At 49.2% G+C, this 26066-nt stretch overlaps 1 protein-coding gene across 1 annotated transcript in view; it reads left to right on the plus strand.

Annotated features, from left to right (window-relative positions):
• The window catches only part of LOC129382772 (globin-like), a 51931-nt gene extending 42054 nt beyond the window's left edge, over positions 1–9877 (plus strand). The window contains exon 2 of the mRNA XM_055066953.1: positions 9461–9877. Coding sequence (XP_054922928.1) covers positions 9461–9776 — 316 coding nt within the window. The 3' untranslated portion in view covers positions 9777–9877. The remainder of the gene's footprint in view (positions 1–9460) is intronic.
• The last annotated feature ends 16189 nt before the right edge of the window (positions 9878–26066 follow it).

Raw genomic sequence — 26066 nt, forward strand, 5'->3', positions numbered from 1 at the left:
TAACTTGAGATGCGCCTGCCTTGTGGCACGCGCGCTCCTTTCGTACTCTCGTTTTCGCTGCTCTTGGAACTACTACTGTGTTCCCGCCCCTCTCATTCAACGCTGCGCTAAGTTGAGATGCGCGTGCCTCGTGGCTCGCGGGCTCCTCCTGCTGTATCGCTTTCGCTGCTCATGAAACTTGTACTCTCTTCCCGCCTCTGTCATTCGACGTTGCGCAATTTTAGATGCGCGTGCCTTGTGGCACGCGGGCTGCTCCTGCTCTCTGGCTTTCTTTGCTCTTGCATCTAGTACTGTGTTCCCACCTCACTCATTCGGCGCTGCGCTAAGTCGAGATGCGCGTGCCTCGTGGCACGCGGGCTGCTCCAGCTCTATCACCTTCGCTGCTCTTGGAACTAGTGCTGTGTTCCCGCCTCTCTCATTCGACGCTGCGCTAAGTTGAGATGTGCGTGCCTCGTGGCACGCAAGCTCCTCCTGTTCTCTCGCTTTCACTGCTCCTGTAACTACTACTGTGTTCCCGCCTCTCTCATTCAACGCTACGCTAAGTTGAGATGCGCGTGCCTCATGGCTCGGGGGCTCCTCCTGCTGTATCGATTTCGCTGCTCTTGGAACTAATACTGTGTTTCCACCTCTTTCATGCGGCGCTGCGCTAAGTTGAGATGCGCGTGCCTCGTGGCACGCGGGTTCTTCATGTACTCTCGCTTTCGCTGCTCTTGGAACTAGTACTCTCTTCCCGCCTTTCTCATTCGACGCTGCGCTAAGTTGAGATGCGCGTGCCTCGTAGCACGCGGGCTGCTCCAGCTCTATCGCTTTCGCTGCTCTTGGAACTAGCACTGTGTTCCCGCCTCTCTCATTCGACGCGGCGCTGAGTTGAGATCCGCGTGCCTCGTGGCTCGGGGGCTCCTCCTGCTGTATTGGTTTCGCTGTTCTTGGAACTAGTACTGTGTTCCCGACTCTCTTATGCGGGGCCGCGCTAAGTTGAGATGCGCGTGCCTCGGGGCACGCGGGTTCCTCATGTACTGCTCTATCGTTTTCGCTGCTCTTGGAACCATTACTGTGTTACCGCCTCTCTCATTCGACGCTGCGCTAAGTTGACATGCGAAGTGCTTTGTGGCGCGCGGACTGCTCCTGCTCGATCGCTTTCGCTGCTCTTGGAACTAGTGCTGTGTTCCCGCCTCTCTCATTCGATGCTGCGCTAAGTTGAGATGCGCATGCTTCATGGCACGCGGGCTGCTCCTGCTCTATCGCTTTCGCTGCTCTTCGGACAAGTGCTGTGTTCCCTCCTCTATCATTCGACACGCTTCGCTAAGTTAAGGTGCGCTTGTCTCGTGGCACGCGGGCTGCTCCTGCTCTATCGCTTTCGCTGCTCCTGGATCTAGTACCCTGTCCCCACCTCTCTCATTCGACGCTGCGCTAAGTTGAGATGCGCGTGCCTCGTGGCACGCGGGCTGATCCTGCTGTATCGCTTTCGCTGCTCTTGTAACTAGTACTGTTTTCCCGCCTCTCTCATTCGACGCTGCGCTAAGTTCAGATGTGCCTGCCTCGTGGCACGCGGGCTCCTCCTGTCCTCTCGCCTTCGCAGCTCTCGGAACTAGTACTGTGTTCCCGCCTCTCTCATTGAACGCTGCGCTAAGCTGAGATGCGCGTGCCTCGTGGCGCGCGGGCTCCTCCTGCTGTATCGGTTTTGCTGCTCTTGGAGCTTGTACTGTGTTCTCGCCTCTCTCATTCGAGGCTGCGCTAACTTGAGATCCGCGTGTCTCGTGGCACGCATGCTCCTCCTGTTCTCTCGCCTTCGCAGCTCTTGGAACTAGTACTGTGTTCCCGCCTCTCCCATTCAACGCTGCGCTAAGCTGAGATGCGCGTGCCACGTCGCACGCGTGCTCCTCCTGCTGTATCGGTTTTGCTGCTCTTGGAACTTGTACTCTGTTCCCGCCTCTTTCATTCGAAGCTGCGCTAACTTGAGATGCGCGTGCCTCGTGGCACGCGGGCTGCTCCTGCTCTCTCGCTTTCGATGCTTTTGGAACTAGTACTGTGTTCCCGCCTCTCTCATTCGACGCTCCGCTAAGTCGACATGCGAAGTGCTTCGTGGCGCGCGGGCTGCTCCTGCTCTATCGCTTTCGCTGCTCTTGATCTAGTACTCTCTTCCCGCCTCTCTCATTCAACGCTGCGCTAAGTTGAGAAGCACGTGCCTCGTGGCACGCGGGCTCCTCCTGTTCTCTCGCCTTCGAAGCTCTTGGAACTAGTACCCTGTCCCCGCCTCTTTCATTCGGCGCTGCGCTAAGCCGAGATGCGCGTGCCTCGTGGCACGCAGGCTGCTTCTGCTCTATCGCTTTCGCTGCTCTTGGAACTAGTGCTGTGTGTCCGCCTCTCTCAATCGACGCTGCGCTGTTGAGATGCTCGTGCCTCGTGGCACGCGGCCTGCTCCTGCTCTCTCGTATTCGCTGCTCTTGGAACTAGTGCTGTGTTCCCGCCTCTATCATTCGACACTGCGCTATGTTGCTTTGTCGCGCAGCACGTGCCTCGATGCGTGCAAGCTCCGCCTGCTCTCTCACTTTATGTGATCTGAGAGCTAGTAACGTGTTCCCCCCTTCCTCATTGAACGCTCTGCTAGGTCCCGCAGCACGTGCCTGATGGCGTGCTACCTGCGCCTGCTCCATTAATTTATGTGCTCTTGGAGCTAGTAACGTGTTCCCTCCTCTCTCATTGCACGCTCTGCTATGTCACGCAGCACGTGCCTCGTTGCGTGCTAGTTGTGCGTGCTCTCTCACTTGAAGTGCTCTTGGAGCTTGTAATGTGTTCCCTCCTCTCTCATTGCACGCTCTGCTATGTCACGCAGCACGTGCCTCGTGGCGTACTAGCTACGCCTACTCTCTCACTTTATGTGCTCTGGTAGCTAGTAACGTGTTCCCTCCTGTCTCATTGCACGCTCTGCTATGTCACGCAGCAGGTGCCTCGTGGCGTGCTAGCTGCACCTGCTCTCTCACTTTATGTGCTCTGGGAGCTAGTAATGTGTTCCCTCCTCTCTCATTGCACGCTCTGCTATGTCACGCAGCAGGTGCCTCGTGGCGTGCTAGCTGCGCCTGCTCTCTCACTTTATGTGCTCTGGGAGCTAGTAACGTGTTCCCTCCTCTCTCATTGCACGCTCTGGTATGTCACGCAGCACGTGCCTCGTGGCGTGCTAGCTGCGCCTGCTCTTTCACTTTATGTGCTCTGGGAGCTAGTAACGTGTTCCCTCCTCTCTCATTGCATGCTCTGCTATGTCACGCAGCACGTGTCTCGTGGCGTGCTAGCAGCGCCTGCTCTCACTTTATGTGCTCTCAGAGCTAGTACGGTGTTCCCTCCTCTATCATTGCACGCTCTGCTATGTCACGCAGCACGTGCCTCGTTGCGTGCTAGCTGTGCCTCCTTTCTCACCTTATGTGCTCTTAAAGCTAATAAAGTGTTCCCTTCTCTCTCATTGTACGCTTTGCTTTTTCGCGCAGCACGTGCCTCGTGGCGTGCTAGCTGCGCCTGCTCTCTCACTGTATGTGCTCTCGGAGCTAGTAACGTGTTCCCTCCTCTCTCATTGCACGCTCTGCTATGTGTCGCAGCACGCGCCTCTCGTGGCGTGCTAGCTGCGCCTTCTCTCTCATTTTATGTGCTCTTGGAGCTAGTAGTGTGTTCCCTCCTCTCTCATTGCACGCTATGTTATGTCACGCAGCACGTGTCTCGTGGCGTGCTAGCTGCGCCTGCTCTCTCACTTTTTGTGCTCTGGGACCTTTTAACATGTTCCCTCCTCTCTCATTGCACGCTCTGCTATGCCACGCAGCTCGGGCCTCGTGGCGTGCTAGCTGCGCCCGCTCCCTCCCTTTTTGTGCTCTTGGAGCTAGTGACGTGTTCCCTCCTCTCTCATTGCACGCTCTGGTATGTCACGCAGCACGTGCCTCGTGGCGTGCTAGCTGCGCCTGCTCTTTCACTTTATGTGCTCTGGGGCTAGTAATGTGTTCCCTCCTCTCTCAGTGCATGCTCTGCTATGTCACGCAGCACGTGCCTCGTGGCGTGCTAGCAGCACCTGCTCTCACTTTATGTGCTCTCAGAGCTAGTACGGTGTTCCCTCCTCTCTCATTGCACGCTCTGCTATGTCACGCAGCACGTGCTTCGTGGCGAGCTAGCGGCGCCTGCTCCATTAATTTATGTCCTCTTGGAGCTAGTAACGTGTTCCCTCCTCTCTAGTTGCACGCTCTGCTATGTCACGCAGCACGTGCCTCGTTGCGTGCTAGCTGTGCCTCCTCTCTCACTTTATGTGCTCTGGAAGCTAATAATGTGTTCCCTTCTCTCTCATTCTACGCTTTGCTTTTTCGCGCAGCACGTGCCTCGTGGCGTGCTAGCTGCGCCTCCTCTCTCACTGAATGTGCTGTCGGAGCTAGTAACGTGTTCCCTCATCTCTCATTGCACGCTCTGCTATGTCACGCAGCACGTGCCTCGTGGCGTGCTAGCTGCGCCTGCTCTCTCACTTTATATGCTCTGGGAGCTAGTAACGTGTTGCCTCCTCTCTCATTGCACGCTATGCTATGTCACGCAGCACGTGCCTCGTGGCATGTTAGCTGCGCCTGCTATCTCACTTTATGTGCTCTGGGAGCTAGTAACGTGTTCCCTCCTCTCTCTTTGCACGCTCTGTTATGTCACGCAGCACGTGCCTCGTGGCGTGCTAGCTGCGCCTGCTCTCTCACTTTTTGTGCTCTGGGAGATAGTAACATGTTCCCTCCTCTCTCATTGCACGCTCTGCTATGTCACGCATCACGTGCCTCGTGGCATGTTAGCTGCGCCTGCTCTCTCACTTTATGTGCTCTGGGAGCTAGTAACGTGTTCCCTCCTCTCTCATTGCACGCTCTGTTATGTCACGCAGCACGTGCCTCGTGGCATGTTAGCTGCGCCTGCTCTCTCACTTTATGTGCTCTCGGAGCTATTAACTTGTTCCCTCCTCTCTCATTGCACGCTCTGTTATGTCACGCAGCACGTGCCTCGTGGCGTGCTAGCTGCGCCTGCTCTCTCACTTTTTGTGCTCTGGGAGATAGTAACATGTTCCCTCCTCTCTCATTGCACGCTCTGCTATGTCACGCATCACGTGCCTCGTGGCATGTTAGCTGCGCCTGCTCTCTCACTTTATGTGCTCTGGGAGCTAGTAACGTGTTCCCTCCTCTCTCATTGCACGCTCTGTTATGTCACGCAGCACGTGCCTCGTGGCATGTTAGCTGCGCCTGCTCTCTCACTTTATGTGCTCTCGGAGCCATTAACGTGTTCCCTCCTCTCTCATTGCACGCTCTGCTATGTCACGCAGCACGTGCCTCGTGGCGTGCTAGCTGCGTCTGCTCTCTCACTTTATATGCTCTGGGAGCTAGTAACGTGTTCTCTCCTCTCTCATTGCACGCTCTGCTATGTCATGCAGCACGTGCCTCGTGGGGTGCTAGCTGCGCCTGCTCTCTCACTTTTTGTGCTCTGGGAGCTAGTAACATGTTCCCTCCTCTCTCATTGCACGCTCTGCTATGTCACGCAGCACGTGCCTCGTGGCGTGCTAGCTGCACCTGCTCTCTCACTTTATGTGCTCTGGGAGCTAGTAAAGTGTTCCCTTCTCTCTCATTGTACGCTTTGCTTTGTCGCGCCGCGCGTGTCTCGTTACGCGCGGGCACAGCTGCTCTCTCACGTTCGGAGCCAAGCTCCTGTTATTATATTGCCTAATGTCCTGCCTATATTAATGAAGAAAAAAGGAAAAGAAAGAAAGGTATGAAAAAGAGAAAAAGCCGATGATTAATTCCCATAACCAAAATTTCCCAAACCCATTTGTGAAATTTGCTTTTGCACACCTCCGTTGTTTGTCGTTTGCCTGCCTTTCTTGTACCAACCTACTACCAACCGCCTACTAATCTCTACTGCGGACAGGTTTCCTTTCCCTCTGATAGCTTTACCGCAGCAAGCACATGCTTCTTCTTCCTTCCTATGTCTTGCTTTCTAAAAGCGCGTTTTAAGACATCCTGATCTCCTTTCGAAATGCAATAAGTTTCCCTTTGAGTTATCATAAATTGTTTCTTTTCTGATTTCTTTTTTCCTCTTAAGTACTTACTCATTGCAGGTTTCTTTTCCACTGCCGCCACCCATGAGATTATTTCAGCCTCTCTGACTTTCCGCTTGACGATCTTTGTTGCTGCGTTGCTCACCCTATAAGCCACATACTTGCTGGTAAGCTTCCTAGTTATTTTTTTCCATGGTGAATCAATGTTTTTCCTGTACAAATACCTGAAAGCTCTTTAAGTCCATTTATATTTCCTCCATATTCCTCAGTCGCTTTTAATAACCAATTTCACTGTCAGCTTCTCTCACTACAAAGCTTGTCCAGCCCATATCACCCTGCACAGCTCCATTTGTAGTCTTCCCGTGAGTGCCCAATGCGAGATGTCCTACTGACCTTTTGTTGCCATCGAGTCCTGATTCTACCCCTGATTTCAGGCAAACAACCTCATTTCCAAATGTACGTCCTGGAAACATCGCACGTTTCCACATACCCCGGATACCTCGTACCATTTGTATCCCCATAGCGCTCTGTCTTTCATGATGGCGGAATTTCTCTTCCCCTTTACACTCATTGTTCTTACCTCTGTTTCTATAAGTGTATCAATTTACCAAGCTATTTATATTCTTTTACCCGAAGTTCCTCCTGAACCTGAATTGACAATGTCTGTTCACTGGTTCTACTCCTCACCCGCTCCGCGCGCGCGGTCACTTCAATGCCAGCTGTCCTAAGGGTAAGCGGCGCTTGGTCTGGTCCACCGAAGAGGAGGCAGCCTTCAAAGAACGACAACGGGAGCGGGCCTGTGAACGTGTGCGATCTCGATGAAGTAATCCTGAGTTTCCCCAAGCGCAAGCAGAAGCGAAAGCAGAACGCCGGGCCGATGAAGGAGTTCGACAAGCCGAAGCAGTAGCGGAACGACAATGGCGGGCCCAGCCGGAGGTTAGGGCTAGGCGTGCCGAGGGAGAAAGAAAACGGCAGGCCAATGCAGTGGTTCGACACGCTGACGTGGAGTCAAAATGACAACGGCGGCCGGATCCTGAGGTCGGGGCTGCCGCAGCACAGGCTAAGGCCGCGCCTCCAGAAGCAAACCCAGAAGTCCGCTAGCGTGAAAACGAAGCTAGACGCCGGCGGCGGGAAGAGAATCCGCAGCTGAGGGTCAATCGTGACATCCCACTGCGCGACGTCAGAGAGCAAGCATCGACAAGGGCACAAGCAACGGAAACCAGTGGCGGTGAAGGTGGATGAGTTGTAAAATTGAACAGCACTAACCACAATACCTTTCTAATTAAAGAAAACCTCTCCTGGATCTTTTCCCCCAATTCTACCAAACGTCAACCATCTGGGACTGCGTATGAAACAACTGCACCTCAGTCTACTACCTTGTAAATATCCAATGTCACACATACATTCTATATTGCAGCACCAACATTTATATAGGAGCGGCAACCTGCACTATCGTAAGTAAAAAGGCATCATTACTCTTTGCTCGAAACAAGCATGTCTGTTTATTGCGTCTCGGCAGTCATATCGAGAGGCCGCGTTTGGTTCGTTATGCCGAACAGCAGGCTGCGTTGAAGGAACGGCTGCTGGCCCGTGAACGTACTCGCCAGGCCAATTCACCGTTTCTCATTCGTTCCAACAACCACGTCTCTTTGTCTCCAACACTCAAAAAACTAACCAACCCTAGAGTTGCGCAAGCATTGCGTGCACCCCTGTTCCCGGTAGGGAAGGGGTTCTAATATTTTTTGTAGGCCCTTTGAACAAGATCGTCAGAAACAGTCACCTAGTCTCCTGAAGTTTCTCGCGTATGCTATCAATGATTTTTAATGTAGCATCTTTGTATACATCTCTTTAATCTTTTTTCGCGTCCTCAAAACTTCTCTGTCTACCTTGAGCCCGCAGCGGATCCAAACGTACCAAGATCTTCCCTGCTTTGTTTTTCACAAATACTGCCAACATCTCTTGATTATCTGGACTGCTGACCGGTTGATGCTTCCAATCACTTTAAATCCAAGTGCTTCTGGAAGGTGCACCTTACCTGCGGGTCTCACTGGGTGAATCATTTTGCATTCCATTTGGCTGTGCTGACTGGTCTCTGGATTTTTACTGCAGTATTTAGATGCCGCATCTCGCTGCGAATATTTCCTCTGGGATGTTTTTGGGCTTGGTAAACAGCAGAGCCTGAAATAGCAGAACACTTCCCTTCGTGTTATCGTGCGGATTTTCCTTTCTAATTTAATCCTATTCTTGTAAACCTACATGGTCCTTTTTGTTTCCATTGTTTGCATCAAATTAACCGACCCTGTCTCTCATTTTTTTTTTCTGAGGACTCCTGGTTGTCTAGGTACATACTCAATTACCCTGTACTTGGTAGCCAACTTTCTTGACCTCTTCCTCTATTCTGTGAGCACATTTTCCAGGTACAGATACTTATGCACTTTAGCGACGCATTTAAATATAATCCACGCTCCTACATTTTCTATAAAACTAATTTTGTTCTGCGCTTCTCTCACTTCACGCGAGGGCCAGGCCATGTCACCCTGCACTGCCTCACTTGTGGTTTTGCCGTGGGCTCCCAAAGCCAACCGACATTTCGTTAACTCCCAGCCCTGAAAGGATTAAAGCATAGAATGGCATTTGCGAACGCTAATGCTGGTGCCATTACTTCTCTTCGGATTCCCTGAACAACCTCACATTTCTTGCGACCCCAAAGTTCTCTATGTTGCATTAACGCCGCTTTCCGCTTCCCCTTTATTTTCAGATTATTTGAGAGCAAATTCCCCTTCAAGCTGCCTCTAACTGAATAGTGAAGTAGGGGCACGAGACCACAGCGCACGCGAAGCCATCAGCTATCTGAGGTTCACTAGCTGAGGTCCGCTAGCCTTCTAACTTGGCGCAGATATCACCCAAGCTTGCACGCGCTCAGCCGCCGGAGCTGGAGTGGTGATGCGCGCTAACGCGCACCCTTCCCCGCTTGTCGTAGCGTGCGCGCATTTCCCGCCTTCATCCTTTACGGTCGCGAGAAGACAACGCCGCGTCAAGTCGCCGTCCATCTCGGCTCACCTTGGCAAGCTTTCGCTCGCACCTACAGCATACGATGCGCAGCCGCGATATTATCGCATTTGGATTTTACATGGAACAGCATCGCGGGGCCGACGACGACGGTGAAAATGGGCCTGGCTTGTCCCTACTATCTCATCAAAGAATGTAACTTGATGTAATTCCTTGCATGCATGCCTGCTAGTAGTTAGTGTGATATTTCCGCCTTATATCGCAAAATGTGTCAGCAATAGCAGCGATTTTGTGAAGCTGCCTGCAACAGTTCTTTCCTGTTCTTCCCCAGTAAATTAGAGGACACATAAACACTTTTCGTTTGATTTGAAGCGAACGTGTGGTTCATCCTGGTCACCTTGCTCACAGGTTCCGGGCGCACGGTTCCGCCGTCGGCCACCAGTTCACGGCAGTGGTGGACACGCTCGACGAACCGGATGTGATGATTGAGCTGATCCGCAAGAATGCAATCAAGCACGCACTGAAACCCGGCGTCAAGGCCGAACATTTCGAGAGCCTGTTGCACGTGATGCTGGAAACCATGCAGACGCGCTGCCCCGAACACTTCACGCCGGATGTCATCGTCGCGTGGACAAAGCTCTTCGACGTGAGCTACAATGGGGGCGCGCTGAACCGAGCGGTCACAGTGATCACTTCTTTCTGCATAGATACACAATGCTCTTAACAATACCCTCGCTACATCAAAGTTAAGCTCACAAGAAATACACGTATCCTTACAGTTTTCGCTGAATGCGGCCTATTGTAAGTAATATACGAAGGGGTGACAAGAGCGATACATCGAGCGCGCAGCCTCGTATCACACGATAGAACAGTTACCTATTAAGGTCGCGTTCAGTTCACTCTCTCGCGACAGTATCTGAGCCTATGGATTCAGGTATATCGAAACAGATATGCGCACTTTCTGCGGCTGTTCTCTTACATAAATCAAGTGTGGCATGAGCCACTGAGAATATTTATGCAAGCATGCGCCAGATTGCAAGCTGCTGAGAAGTGGAATCAGCATTCTCTCCATTCTTCGCACCGGCGTGTTGCTCGTACATGCTTTTTGAACAGTCTTCTAGCTTTGCTATTGGGGAGTTCGAGTTGCATCTGCACATAGTAGCAGTTGCGTCACCTGCCCCAGGTATGCGCATTCGCTTTGTTGCACGTTAACGATACGCTTGCCGTTCACCCACCTAATTCTAACGTGAATAGATTGTTGGGCGCGCCTATGCGGCGAACTATACCGCTAAACCCACAATGACAGTGGTGGACAGACAGATGGCTCTATAGTGAATTGTGTTTTCGCTGTAGCGCTACATTCGCCGCTAGAGCCATACCCCCCTTGAACAATTGAATGAACAATGTGACATGGCTACCCATGGTTGAATCAAAGGCCCTTAACAGACGGAAACGGAGGATAAGCATTTAAGACAAGCGCTCACCGAACCTCAATGCTCCCTGCAGGTGAAAGCTGCACAAAAAGAATGTCAAAAACGCACAAAAAGTTACATCTACGATCCACAGTGCGTGCAACATGACCTGGACAAGCTAAGGTACTAAGGATATCAATGGAATTTGTTTCTACTACGTATGACACTTCACAGTTTAACAACCTTGACGATGCATGGCTGAGGCACATGACGCCCTTTTTCTTGTTTCCTTTTTCCCCATGCGGCAGCTATATTCAGTGTATCCATTTCCTCGTGCCTAAATATAGCACAACTGCATTTTCATGCGGGCGCACAACTGGTCTTAACAATTCGCAAAGTGCGATACATGAAGCCCTGTTTAAGCAGCAGCAATGTTCCTGTAAAATTATGTTCAAATAGCTACCCTACTTATTAACATCATTGCCCACAAGACGTAGCTTAATACGTTTGAAGCTGTCGCTCGTCCGGTCCACCCATTTGTCCAGTGTTTTCGCCTGCTTGGGTGTACACCATGAACCCTCAAGGAACAACTTCCCCTATTCGTCACAATGAACACTAAGCACTCGGAACATTTATTTCGCTGACTGCCTTTGAGTTGTGGGACAAAATTGCACTGTACAAATTAAACAACGGTGTTTGTTTAGGCCGAGTGTACGAAAAAAATATGCACAACACAGTGGACCTACGCCTCTAGAATGCATGGTGGTCCATCCACTAGCACTGATTATTATTAGTATTGTTATTATTATTATTATTAGTCGTAGTAGTATAGTAGTAGTAGTAGTAGTAGTAGTAGTAGTAGTAGTAGTAGTAGTAGTAGTAGTAGTAGTAGTAGTAGTAGTATCCATTGGCATCTCCCTTGCAACCTGTCAGGGGCAAATAGTCACCTAGCCTGCTTGAGTTGATCAGGTACAGTGTACAAGCTTTCCATTCTATTATTTTTGTCTGCATCTCCTAAATCTCTTTTTTTCTGTTTCTCAACACTTATAGGCCTTGTACTGTTTCGTATGCCTCTAACGGACCGGGCCGTCCCAATTCTTACCCTGTTTATTTTTTCGGTTAGTACCCTAAACGTATCTTAATCTCCACTGCCGACCGGTTGATGCTTCCGTACACTTTAAATTGAAGCGCTTCTGTCAGGTGTACTTTACCTATGTGTCGGATTGGCTGAGTGCTTTCAGGATTTTCGCTGCAGTATACATGTCTTATCTTGTTGCTGATATTTGTCCGCTTTGTTTGTGTCCTTAGGCAGCCAGCTCAAGCCTCAAATATCAAGGCACGGCCATTTTTGTGACTGTAAATATTTTACCTCCCAATTTCTTAGATAAATTGGAGCGGTGTCCTCTCGCGAGTGACGTCACAGCCTGGACGCCACATGCTCCAGCTCGCTGGCTTCGTTGATGCTAGGGACTAAGTACGCGCTGGCTATGCTTTCTGAAGGATGTTTCGGTTGTTGTCTGTTCTCAAGCCTGGAGTACAGTTCCATTTTTCTGGAAATGGTGTGACCGGTAAAAAATTGAAGCTTAATACTCGAAGCTTCGAAGATTCGGAGGGGTCGACTGATCTGTGAGTGTTGAGTTATGTCGTCCATGTCAATGAATTCTTGTTTAAAAACATGCCTGCAAAATTAGCGTGTAAAAATTTGCGCTATATTTTCCTGATAGCGTGAAGATTTCCCTTATTACTTAGGCTCTGCATTTTGCACAGGAAAGCAGCCTTGCCATTAGGTGTGAACATCTTAAATGCGCATACAAAGCGGATACTGCTTGCAAACATCCCATCGAGCTTCTGTAGGTCTAATGAGTTGTTCTACTCAAATGTAGGCACTACATTCATGCGCAAAACACATAGGAACACATTTTCTACGAAACAACTTGTTACAGTTCTCTCCGTTCTTGACTACAGTTACTCAGAAAAGCCAATATTGGTCAGCTTTCATTGTGTGACTGCGCATCAAATATTGTATATAGTTGACAAATACCTGGATAGAAATCATCTCGAATGAAAGCGTGGGCAAGAGGAAGCTTTAGTTGGGGACCTAAGTACAATTTCCCTATTCAAATACGCTTAAAGTTGGAAATACTTTCTTGACACCTCTGAACCTATGTAAATTAAGTTTAATTCAAGAAACTCTAGAGCGTGTGATATGGCCACTATAAGCTACGCTTCTCAGTATCCCGACATAGCTGTATAAAGTTTGAAACAGGCCTATATTTTGTTATTAGGGCACGTTATTGCCAATATGTAGGCAAACTTCAAAGACCGGAAACTAATTATGACATTTGCAGTAAATTACGCATGCAAGCGACACGGAACATTACGATTCTGTTTTGCGAACAGAGAATTTATCCCGTTACTCTGGGAGAACTGTGAACTCAACAGGTATCGAATGTAGCGGCAATTGAGTGGGTAGCGGGTGTCAGGGAGGGAGGATGCCATTGTAAACGTTATAGTGAAGCAACATGCGTGTTGGTGAATTACTGTTTTTTTTTAATTCCCACCAAGAAGTGCTCCAAATCATTACATGCGGGCAATTTTTCACACGGGACAGTCATATATATACGCGCAACATTTTAAAGTATGCGACATAATTACAGGAAATTGAAACTTATTGGAACTGTTCGAAAGAAACAGCTTCGCTGGAAATTGGTTTGCGATTCTCCAAGGTCGCAAACGTCTGCGGTCTTTTTTGCAGCGAAGCTGTAAGCCTCTAGTTCGTCAGCACTTTTCGTGCCATCATCCATGGGCAAAAATCTGGGCCGATCGCCGATGTTGTGCAATACTGGGCCCAGCCGCGGAGGAGGTGAAGCAGACTTCAAGCACTCGGCAAAGTGAAGCGAAAAGTGTATACACTCTTTGGAATCATGCATACAACATACAGAACGGCATTCGTTTCAATAACGAACAAGCTGAAAACAAGTATCCGGACCACATAATCGATGATAAGGTGCTCCTGATAGCCATGCCAAGTACGTATTGCTCCCCACATATGTTTCACGGTAGAGATTACTGTGGCGCAAGCGACCGCAGCAACATCGTCATGCGACGTGGAGAGTGACGTCACTGGTCTTTGGTATAAAAAATAACAAACCTAGCAACTGGTTTTATTGTTGTTGCAGTACTGTTATGGGTAGGCGACGCATAGTTAGGACTCCCGAGAAGGAGCGTCAAGAGGAGGAACGGCAGAGGGTAAAACGGCAATACGACCAACGGCGGCGTGCTATCAAAATTACCAATACTCCCGTTATTACCATTACTCTAAATCACAATTACTATCATTACTCTAAAGCAATAAAGCATTGCATACCCTCCTTAGCAGCTGTAGTTGTGGTTTTCAACAGCTTCTTTGTCATTCCCCTTTCGCAAAGCCTGGATGTCGCGATTCAGTTATCTTCTTGTGAATATTGCAGGTAATTTATGTTGATTGTACTTCGTTGCGCATATCCTCGACACATACTATTATCTAAGCTAGCGATACGTTTACGCTGTTGACTTAACCATCAAGTACAATTACTTGTTTAATTATTAAAATTGTTTGTAACAAATACGAATTATTTATGTGCTCTGTACTGCTGCTACGGGGCGGGATCAGGGATATCTCTCAGGCACTCATCTGCTTTGATGTCTGCATAATCTTGCCATTTCACGCAGTTGCAAGAAATAAATGAGAATATACATAATGCTTCGGGTCGCGTGCTTCACGACTTGTTATAGATAAATAGATCTATGTCTGTTAAATATAAATATAACTGACTGAAGCACTTCCAGGTAATTTCATTTATTGTAATATTGTGAGAAGCCAACCAACTAACATGCCAAGGACAACATAGGGGAAATTACTTGTACTTACTAATTAATTAATTATGAATTAATTATAAGTTAATGCCAATGAAAGTGAATGAAAAAACAACTTGCCGCAGGTGGGGATCGATCCCACGTGTTCGCATTACGCCGGTGATGCTCTAACCAATTGAGCTGCCGCGGTGCCATTCCCCCTTCCACTTTCTTGGGTATTTATGTTTCACTACTACAAGTAAACTTGGCAGTGTTCGCTAGTGCGACCACACCGAAGCTTTGGCCACGGATGTGGAACATTCTTTCTGCCGCAGGCGTCGCGGTACGTGATCTTTTTGGGTGAAGGCAACTGGTGAAATATGCAGTATTTCATGTAATAGTCATTCGCTATATATATATATATATATATATATATATATATATATATATATATAGAGAGAGAGAGAGAGAGAGAGAGAGAGAAATCGTTTGCGCTTGGCCCCTCCCTCCCCACTCTAGAAATAGCTGGCATGCCACTGAACACGTGCTCGCGTGTTTCCTCAAACAGTGGACCGACCTCTACATACTTACGGCGACAAACACTATTCTAAGGCAGGCCGTTTTCTCGAAGCGCGACTGAGCCTCTATAAACGCCTATCAATTGCAGAAAAAACTGCTGATTCTCGGACGCTCGGCTTATACGCGTGGCGATTCATCCATTCCCGATTCGCGCTCGTCGGCGAAAGCTGTTTGCGTGCTTTTTTTTTTTTGCATTCTATTTTTGTTCAGTGCACTCTCTGTGTCACCGCGGCAATTTCGAATCTTAAAGGCCCGTTCAACACGTGGTGTAAAAGCTGCGAATTAAAGGCGATGTCCTGAATTGCTGGGGTTGGGAGGTAATGTATTGTAGAAATGTGCTCTATATGTAGAATATAAAGAAAGAACAAAAGCCCACCCTGAAGGTTGTAAGATTCCAAAATTGAAGCAGTCTGATGCTCCTCGTACTCTCTTGACGCGAGCGGTGACGCAGTTTAGTGCCCTGCACGGTGACTGCCACATTCTCACTGGCAACTCACCAATGAAGACCTGTTCATTGATAAAATTCAGCTGGAAGTAGAATCGCGTTCCTACATTTTTTTGTTAGTTAGAACTACATAAGGCAAACAGAAAATGAAGCGCAGAGGACGGCCGCCGCGCCAGCTCAGTGGCAAAGGCGCACAAGGCATGTACTCGGCTCCCACTGGCGGCTAGTTGTCTTCTCATCCGCTTTCAAGTTCTCTCTGAACATTTCCATTAAGCATAGCTTATTTGTCCTGTGCATTCTCTGACATCATCGCATGTTCGCTCGAGTTATGTAGTAGTAAGAAGCAATCTTCGAAGATTGCGGCTCCATTACATACATGTCAGCAATGCAATCACACACGTGCGCTTCTTAGTAACTGTCGCCGCCAGGCATGATCTGGTGGCCACGACCGGCAGCCGTACGGCCACCCACGAAACGGCGGCATCTTAATTTTCATTTTTTTTTTTGCCTTCACTAAATAAAGTTTGTACCACCGCCACCTTAGTAATTTTATGCACATGTAGCTGCTGGATGTGGGCGGCGTCGTAATATTGTATTCTAAGCGAATGCTACTGCAAAATTTGACATGAAATTTACTTATTTATTTATTTGTACATACTGCAGCCCGATCGGGCTATTGCAGAACTAGGTGTGAAAGGCAGAGAAATGAAACTATTAAGTAATACAGGCATTACGAACAATACAAACCAATACAAACCAAAACTATTCAATGGCCGCCAAGAATAAGTTTAAAGGAAGAGAACAAGTAGGACCAGGCAAGGAATTCCAGTACTCGATTACACGGGGAAATAAACCATTTAAGAGTGTCCGCACAGCCAAAATAAGGTGCGATGTTTAGGTGATGGTGACTTCTAGTATTAGATGGTTTTGCAGGAGTTTGGTAATTGTCTGAAGATATACGGCAGGAAGAGTTAATTCCGTGCGCCGGCGATCTGAGAGCGGTTGTAAGACTAGGGATTAAAGCGCTGTATAAGGTGAAAAATCCCTATCGCACCTACGGCATATCACTTTCTTTTGGATTGCCTCAGTCTTATTAATGTCGCACTGTTTGTGTGGATTCCAGAGGGGAGAAGCACATTCTAGTAAAGGCCGGATTAGTGATTTATACATCAGTAGTTCAGTATCCTTTGGGACTGTGGTCAATGTGCGGCGCAGGTAGCCTAACTTTTTCAGTGTTTTTGAGGTTATTAAATCTATGTGCTTCGACCAAGACATACTGGGTGTGAAAACAAGACCAAGGTATTTATATTCACTGACGCTCTGAATTGGAATGTTGCTACGGAATAGTATTACCGATGACGAAGAGGCGAGCAGTGAGAAGACGACGACGATGATTGGAGGCCAGCGCGGGCTGTTGCCTCTTGGCCAAGTGCGACGTATTACGTTGTAAATATACTTGTATATAGCTTTTGATCTGCGTCTTCTTACGTAACATATCTGGTGGAGGTGGACGTTCCCTGTGCCTCGTCACGGAGCTTCGCAGTGGACGGTACGTCGAGCCTCGCTTCATGGCTCCCGGCAATGACAACTCGACTCAGCCGCCTCCGACACCTGCTGCCACTTCGACGACCTACATCACTCTCCCTGCTCCTCGTGATCCTGGCGTATTCTCGGGCAAAGATGGGGAAGACGTCGACGACTGGATCAGCCTGTACGAACACGTCAGCCGCAATAACCGGTGGGACCCTACTATCATGCTCGCCAACGTGGTCTTTTACCTCGGTGGCACACCTCGAGTTTGGTTTCGGACGCACGAAGAGGAGCTCACCAGTTGGGATTCGCTCAAGCAAAAGCTCCGAGACTTGTTCAGCAACCCCTGCGGTCACAAACTTGCCGCGCAGAAGGCGCTTTCCGGCCGTGTGCAGACGTCAACAGAGCCCTATGTCACGTACATTCAGGACGTCTTGGCTCTGTGCCGCAAAGTTGATGCACACATGACTGAGTCAGACAAGGTATCCCACATCCTCAAAGGCATTGCCGATGACGCTTTCAACTTGCTCGTATTCAACAACGTCGCGACGGTGGATGCTGTTATAAAAGAGTGCCGCCGCATGGAACTCGCTAAAAGCAGACGTATCGATCAGCAGTTTGCCCGTTTGCCCAGCACCCCAGCGACACCTTCCTGTGCCGACGCTCCTCGTCCCAACAACACTGGCGATATTACCAAGATCGTCTGGCGTGAGATTGAGGCCGCCTATCCGGCTGCCTTCGACTCCAGCCCCACCAACGCACCTGCAGTCAGAGTTTCCCTGATCCAGGAAGTTGTCTGCCAGGACTTCGAAAACATACGCCTTCACACCATCAGCTCGGCCCATCGCCCTGATACCCATCCGGCTTCTTCGATTCCGCCCCGTCCCGCATCTTCGTATCCACCACGTTTCCGCAACCCAGCTGAATGGCGCACTGCTGACGACAAGCCCATTTGTTTTCACTGTCGTCGCATCGGGCACATTTCTCGGCACTGTCGAAGTCGCTGGACTTCCCCGACCCGGTCTGCTTATACTGCCTACTCTCGCCCCTCAGGTGGCCCTTCTCGTCCCTATGCCGCACGCTCCGATAATGCCGCCACTGACTCTCCTGCGCCAAACCGCCCCTATTCTCGTTCACCTTCGCCCCAACGACGACAATCTCGCTCTCCCCAGCCCCGTCGCTCCTTTTCGCCGACTCTCTTCGGACGCCACTCCCAGCAGGAAAACTAGATGATGCAGCGCCTCGAGGTGACGCTGCATTGCTCCCTATGCCGCCAAATCCTCTACTCACGTTGCCCACTCATCTGAACCTTCTTGACGTGCAAGTCGACGGTGTTCCTGTATCTGCTCTTATAGACACTGGGGCGCATTTGTCGGTAATGAGCGCTGACCTTCGTACCCGCCTGAAAAAAATAATCACGCCCGCCACGACGCATGTTGTCCGTGTCGCCGATGGCGGAACAGCCCCCGTAATTGGTATGTGTGCCGCCCGTGTCTCCTTCGCCGACCGCTCCACAATTGTGCTATTCACAGTCATCGCCCACTGTCCCCGCGACATCATCCTCGGCTTAGACTTCCTCTGCGCACATTCTGCTCTCATTGATTGTTCCGCCAGTACTCTCCGCCTTGACCTGCCTGTTCTGGATCCCGCTGAACCACACCCCAGTCGTCTCAGTTCCGTCGACTTCGTTCGCTTGCCACCTACGGCACTGACTTACGTTGACCTAGTGTCATCCCCACCAGTGCCCGACGGTCACTATATCGCGGCTCCTATGCAAGACGTCCTCCTTACACACGGGATCACAGTACCTCATACCGTTTTATCTATTACGGCTAATTGCGTCTGCCTGCCAGTGGTCAATTTTGGCTTGACGACACAAGTGCTGCCACGCGAGATGTCTCTGGCTCAGCTTTGCTCATTTGAAGATCACTCAATAGCATCTATTGAGGTAGACGGCAATTCAGCCGATCTTCCTCTACCATCTCAGTCGACAACTTGTACCATCGCCGACTTACAGAAAATGATTGCGCCCGACATGCCGTCCGAGCACGCTCGTGAGCTCTACCGCGTTCTGTTTTCCTACAACGATATTTTTGACTTTAACGATCGTCCTCTGGCCCAAACTACAACTGTTAAACATCGCATTAATACCGGCGATGGCCCTCCTATTCATCGCCGGCCGTATCGAGTGTCACCGGCTGAGCGTCAAGTTATTCACGCAGAAGCTCGCAAAATGCTTGCCAAGAACATCATAGAACCGTCATGTAGTCCATGGGCGTCACCTGTTGTACTGGTAAAAAAGAAGGATGGCTCATGGCGCTTTTGCGTGGATTATCGGCACCTTAACAGGGTTACCAAAAAGGACGTGTATCCCCTACCTCGGATCGATGACGCCCTTGACTGCCTCCATGGTGCTCGCTACTTTTCTTCTATTGATCTCCGCTCCGGCTACTGGCAGATTGCCGTGGACGATCTCGGCCGCGAGAAGACTGCTTCTGTAACTCCGGACGGTCTTTATCAATTCAAAGTGAGGCCGTTCGGTCTATGTAACGCTCCTGCCACTTTTGAACGCATGATCGACTCCCTTCTTCACGGTTTCAAATGGTCCACATGCCTGTGCTACTTGGACGACGTCATAGTATTCTCCCCAACGTTCGCTACGCACCTCGAGCGCCTCTCGGCAGTCCTTGATGTTTTTCGTCGCGCCGGTCTGCAACTGAACGCATCGAAGTGCCAATTCGGCCATCGCCAGATTACCATCCTTGGGCATCTCGTTGACGCGAACGGAGTGCAACCGGACCCAGGCAAGATCCATGCTGTTACGCACTTCCCTATTCCGAAGTGTGTCAAGGATGTGCGCAGCTTCATCGGCCTTTGTTTATACTTCCGCCGTTTCGTGAAAACTTTCGCGGCCATAGCACGACCACTAACCGAGCTTTTTAAAAAAGACGCCCCTTTTTAGTGGGGCGATAACGAGGTCTCTGCATTCTCGCATCTAATCGACGTTCTCACAACGCCCCCCGTTCTGGCCGATTTCGATCCTTCTGCGCCTACCGAAGTCCGTACTGATGTCAGCGGTCACGGAATTGGCGCAGTACTGGCACAACGCCAGCGCGGCAACGACCGTATTATCGCTTACGCCAGCAGGCTCGTCTCACCCGCGGAGCGCAACTATTCCATCACTGAGCTTGAGTGTCTGGCCCTAGTTTGGGCGGTCGCGAAGTTCCGCCCATACTTATATGGCCGACCCTTTTCCGTTGTCACAGACCATCACGTGCTTTGCTGGTTATGCTCACTGAAAGATCCTACAGGAAGACTTGGTCGCTGGGCATTACGCCTCCAAGAATATTCATATACTGTCACCTACAAATCTGGCCGACTACACAAGGACGCTGACTGCCTGTCTCGTTACCCGGTAGACGAGCCTGACGACGCCGACAGTAGTACCGCCAACGGCATTTTCTCTGTGTCTGCCTTCGCTAACATCGCCGATGAGCAGTACCGAGACCTACCACTGCGAGCACTCATCGAGCGTCTGCGCTCAACACCTTCCGACGCGTCCGTTCGCCGCTATGTTCTCCAGGGCGGCATATTGTACCGAAGGAACTTCCTCCCTGACGGATCTGATCTTCTTCTTGTCGTGCCAAAGCATCTACGAGAGACTGTGCTCTTTGAGATGCATGACGCACCTACTGCAGGACATCTTGGCGTAACCCGCACGTACGACAGCGTCCGCCGCCGCTTCTATTGGCCTGGTCTCGCTCGCTCCGTCCTACGCTATGTTGCTGCCTGTGATACCTGCCAGCGTCGGAAAACACCTCAGGTGCTACCTGCCGGTCATCTCCAGCCGATCACTGTCCCTGTGGAACCGTTCTTTCGTGTTGGATTAGACCTCCTCGGTCCCTTTCCCACGTAATCCTCTGGAAACAAATGGGTAGTCGTCGCAACTGATTACGCCACCCGATACGCTATCACGCGGGCTCTCCCTACCAGTTGCGCCACTGACGTCGCGGACTTTCTCTTGCGTGACCTTATCTTACTGCATGGCGCCCCGCGACAGCTGCTCACTGACCGTGGTCGTTACTTCCTCTCGAAAGTTATCGCCGACATTGTACGTTCCTGCTCCACTCAACACAAGCTGACTACCTCATACCATCCTCAAACCAATGGCCTGACAGAGCGGTTAAACCGTACTCACCGAGATGCTGTCCAAGTACGTTTCCAAGGACCACCACGACTGGGACATTGCCCTTCCTTACGTCACATTTGCTTATAATTCTTCCCGGCATGACACCTCCGGATTTTCTCCCTTTTATCTACTCTACGGTCGCGAACCGACCTTGCCCCTTGACACGGCACTTCCTCCTGCTTCGATCTCAACAAACGAGTATGCACGCGACGCCATCGCCCTCGCCGACCATGCACGCCAGCTTGCCCGTGCTCGACTGACGGACTCGCAAACCACTCAGCAGCGTCATTACAACGCCCGCCACCATGACCTACAGTTATCGCCTGGTGCGCTCGTGCTCTTGTGGTCGCCCTCTCGTCACGTCGGACTTTCACAAAAGCTCCTTTCGCGATACACAGTGCCCTACCGCGTGCTGCGCCAGGTGACGCCTGTGACGTACGAAATTGCTCCTGTGAGCTCAACCTCGTCATCTACTCTGGCATCTAGTGATGTCGTGCACGTCAGCAGGCTCAAGGCCTACTACACTGCTTCCGAGTCCGGCCTTTAGTCGCTCCGGGACGGCGCTTTTGCCGCCGGGGGTAGTGCTACGGAATAGTATTACCGATGACGAAAAGGCGAGCAGTGAGAAGACGACGACGACGATTGGAGGCTAGAGCGGGCTGTTGCCTCTTGGCCAAGTGCGGCGTATTACGAAGTAAATATACTTGTATATAGCTTTTCATCTGCGTCTTCTTACGTATCAATATTATTAACTTTCTAAGTAAAAGCGGAAGGCGTTGTTTTATTAGTGAAAGTCATAACAACGGTTTTACGGATGTTTATTGTCATTTGCCAGGTATCGCACCAAGAGCTAAAATTAGAAAATTATTTTTGAAGCAGTAAATGTTCATCAAAGGAGGAAATTTTATGATATAAAACACAGTCATCAGCATACAAACGTATATTTGAGGTTATGTAACGAGGCAAATCATTTCTAAAGATCAAGAAAAGCAATGGACCCAGCACGGGAGCCTGTGGCACTCCAGAAGGCACCTCTGTCATCTGGAATCAGCTCTGTTAAAGGACACAGATTGAGATCGATCGGAAAGAAAACTATAAATCCAGCTGAGAATGCGGGGATTGTTAAGGATGGCGTCAAGTTTATGCATCAATTTCGAATTAATCACTGTATCAAGTGCCTTTGAAAAGTCAATGAAGATTGCGTCAATTTGGTTGCCCGTGTCGAGGTTAATACAAATGTCATGTGTAAATTAACTTAGCTGTCTTAATGTGCTGAACCCACGTCTGAAGCCGTCCTGGACATTAGTTAGTATTTATGTGACTCAAGGTATTCTATAATGGGCTTGTAAATAATATGTTCTATTATTTTACACGAATGAGAGGTTAAAGAAATTGGTCTATAATTAGATAAGAGGTGCTTGTCACCTGTCTTGAATTAATGAAGAAGTAGGGCCATTATCCAGGATGAGGGTACCGTAGAGGATGCCAGGGACTTGTGAAATATGACAGTGAGGTAGCGACAGGTCCATAATGAGTACCGTACCAAAAACAAGTTCGGAATGCCATCTGGCCCAGCAGACTTCTTAATATCGAGTTTCCATATTAAGTTCAACACAGCTTCTTCGGTAATGTTAATGTCATTGATGGGTACGTCACTACGAGCAATGGTGTCTGGTTGGATGACGTTGTTGTCACGAGTGAAAACGGACTGGAAATACTCGTTAAATGCGTTTTATATATGAAATGGATCATTGGTAGAATCATTGTTAATCACCATAGTAGTAGCCGTTGTATCACGTGGCAAAACAGAAGACCAAGATTTACGCGGATTGGTTTTTAGTAGGCCCTGCAGCTGCACACTGAAGAAGAAATCCTTACCGCAGTTAATTTTCAGTCTAAGCTCCTCTTTTGCTTTAATGAAACACATCATGGCTGCGTGATTGTTTGAGCGCCTCTTACCCCTGAGTCTATTTACACGACGTGTCAGGTGTTATATATCTCACGTCATCCAGGGAATTTTCACATTTTTCTTCTTTGTTTTAAAAGGAATAAAACACTGAATACTTCTTTTAACCAAGCATTCGAAATAAGTTACCAATGCGTTAACATCACAAGTAGTACTTTGTGCAGAAAATTTTTCAAAACCATCAGACAGAGCGTCTATTATTGAAACATCATTAGCGCGAATAAAATCAGGAACTGTAGAGAAAACGAAATTTTGCATCCGAAATTCCCTCAATGCCATCACTTCTATAACCCTTCGCAACAATGTTAGAACTAACGAAAACCAAATCGAGCAGAGCACCGCATCGTGTAGGTTTATTGATAATCTGGACAAGGTCGAATAAAAGAGAAAAGGCAACTAGTTCTCTATTTATGGAAGTCTCTTTCACAAGTGTTAATGTAGGCCAATGAATTCCGGAGGCATTAAAATCACCCATGCAAATTAGGTTACCCATATTTAGCTCCTGCTCGTTAACATAGCGAATAAGAGTTAGAACATGGTCGGCAGAGGAACTTGGTGGACGGTAAACCACGCCTATCACGACATGTGCTTTGTCTAGATAAAGTTTACATCAGCCTCATTCTACGTCACCTAGTGGTGACAATCGTGAAAACTTGAGATCCGACCGAAAAAGCAGCGCAACGCCGGCACCTTTAGAGAGACGGCGATATGCGCGAACCGCAACGTAGCCAGGAGGACTGAACTCAGAGTCTAGTATATCATCATGCAGCCAAGGCAAAGTCTCTGTGACACCAACCACATGAGGTGAGTGTGCAGAAGTTAAAGACAAAAAGTCTGCGAACTTGTTAGTTATGCTCCTAGCATTGAGGTTTAAAATTGACAGGTTACAATTGGAATTAGGAGGCAGTCAGTCAGAAGAAGTGGAATGTAGTGACTCAGAAGGTTTAACTGCAGCCGACGAATCGGGCGGTGTGGACCGAGAGGCTCTGTTAATGAAGGATTTCGGGTCTCTTATAAGGGCATTCGACACGCCATCCCAACTGTAGCGCACTTTGTCGATAAAAACGTAATCGTAGCGTAGCTTGACAACAGATCCCTGTCTTCGAAAAGGTTCTGAGGAATGCCAAATTTTTTTCCGGACTGCACGAACGCTGGCTGAAAAATCCTCAGTGATGTAATGTTGCGATTATTTAAGCTTCTAGACGTTTTTCATCACCGCAGACCTTTCCCGAAAATCCAGCAGCTTAAGAATAACTGGGCGTGGACGCTCTCTGCGTTTTCCGCCAATCCTGTGGCAACGCACAATGTGTGTATATGAGAGAGGGGGGGGGGGGGTAACTTGTAGCATATCAGAAAATATCTGTGCAAACACATCTAGCAAAGTATTCTCATTTTCATCCGTTTTTTCGTCAAAGCCGTGTATAATAATTTTGTTGCGATGGGATCGGTTATCAAGGTCGTGATTCTTGGCAACCAACTGAGCCACAGTTCCAGTTAGTCCTTTAACCTCGGAGCGCAGAAGATCGGAAACATTGGCATCAACCTTCTGGCCTGTTGTAGGCGATTCAAGTACTGCTACAAGGTTTTGTAGCGCATCAAAACGTTAGTATACAGGAGCTTGGAATGACTTAATTTTGGCAAAGTCCTCCGCCATCAGCTTTTGTCGTTCAATAACCTCAGTAAGCATAGTGACAATGTCAACGTTCTCGGTCGAACATGCCGCAGTAGCCGAATGTTGAGTGTTCATTGTGGAGCGCGTAGAGCGGTCAGAACTGTTACTAGAATCATTACTTTTCAATGAATTGCCGAGCTTTTTTCAGAGAGAGAGAGAGAGTAAACATTTATTGTAATAGAGGTTGTTTGGTTATGGTGGGTGGAGCCCCTCCTCCAGCGCCCCACTGGTTACAGCGGCTCGCCGGGCCTGGTCAAGGGTCGCCAGTTGGCTTCCCAATTCCACTTCCGCGAGTCGCGCCTCCCATGACCAGTTATGGAGAGTGTTGTCTAGCAGCGGCGAGGTGGCAGCCGCCGGACGTAACGCGCACTGGAATGTTATGTGTTCCAATGTCGGTGTTCCTTCGCACCACGGGCATTTGTTGCTGTATTTGTCTGGGTACATTTTGTGTAGCCTGTATAAATGTGGGAAAGTGTTTGTTTGCAGGCGGCGCCAGTCCCGTGCTTGCCTCCTGTCTAGGTCTGGGTGAGGAAGGGCTTTGGTTCGCCTACTGAGAGATCAACTTTGGGGGGACCAGGATTCAATTCAACGTCTCCAGTCAACAAAAGGCAATTGATACAGTACAAGGCATTCAAGCATAAATCAGCTACGTCTTGTGAGAAAAGAAACAGCAGCAATAATCGATTGTTGGATTTAAATCATCGAGAATTTTCGAAATAACATACCTGCACAATGAAGAAACAGCGTTTTAACATCGTGTCGCCGCCGCTGTCACTTTGCCCACTGACGAGCGATGCTTCGAGCGCCGCTTTTCAACCCTTGAATGGTGACGTCGGGGTATCACTCCAGATATTGATGGTGTGCGCACAAGTACCAGAGCTTTTGCAGTCTTTTGCAGCTTCTGCAGAACCGCTGTCTACCATCTGGTCTGTGTAACAACGGCCACTAGTCATATTGGCTATCGGTACAAATATCTCTATACAATGTTTTCCTTATACTGCAAGAACCATTCCTTCATTTTATGATTGATTGATTGATTGATTGATTGATTGATTGATTGATTGATTGATTGATTGATTGATTGATTGATTGATTGATTGATTGATTGATTGGAGTACTGCCTCTCAGGAACAGGCTGGGTGAAGCGTGCCCATGCGTCAGCCCTCCGCGGCGCTGTCCGGGTTCATTCTTCAAGCAACACGGGGCTATTCGGGGCGTTGTAGAGAAGGGCTCCGGAACAATTTCCGACATTTGGCGTTCTTAAATGTACACCGAAGTATAAGTACGCGAAAGTTCTTGTATTTCACCCCCATCAAAATGCGACCGTCGCAGCCGGGAATCAAACCTGCGACCTCGTGCTCAGTCCCACAGGGGCGTGTGCGTCTCA

Source organism: Dermacentor andersoni, chromosome 6 (assembly GCF_023375885.2).
Source record: "Dermacentor andersoni chromosome 6, qqDerAnde1_hic_scaffold, whole genome shotgun sequence".
In the NCBI taxonomy this organism is placed as follows: domain Eukaryota; kingdom Metazoa; phylum Arthropoda; class Arachnida; order Ixodida; family Ixodidae; genus Dermacentor; species Dermacentor andersoni.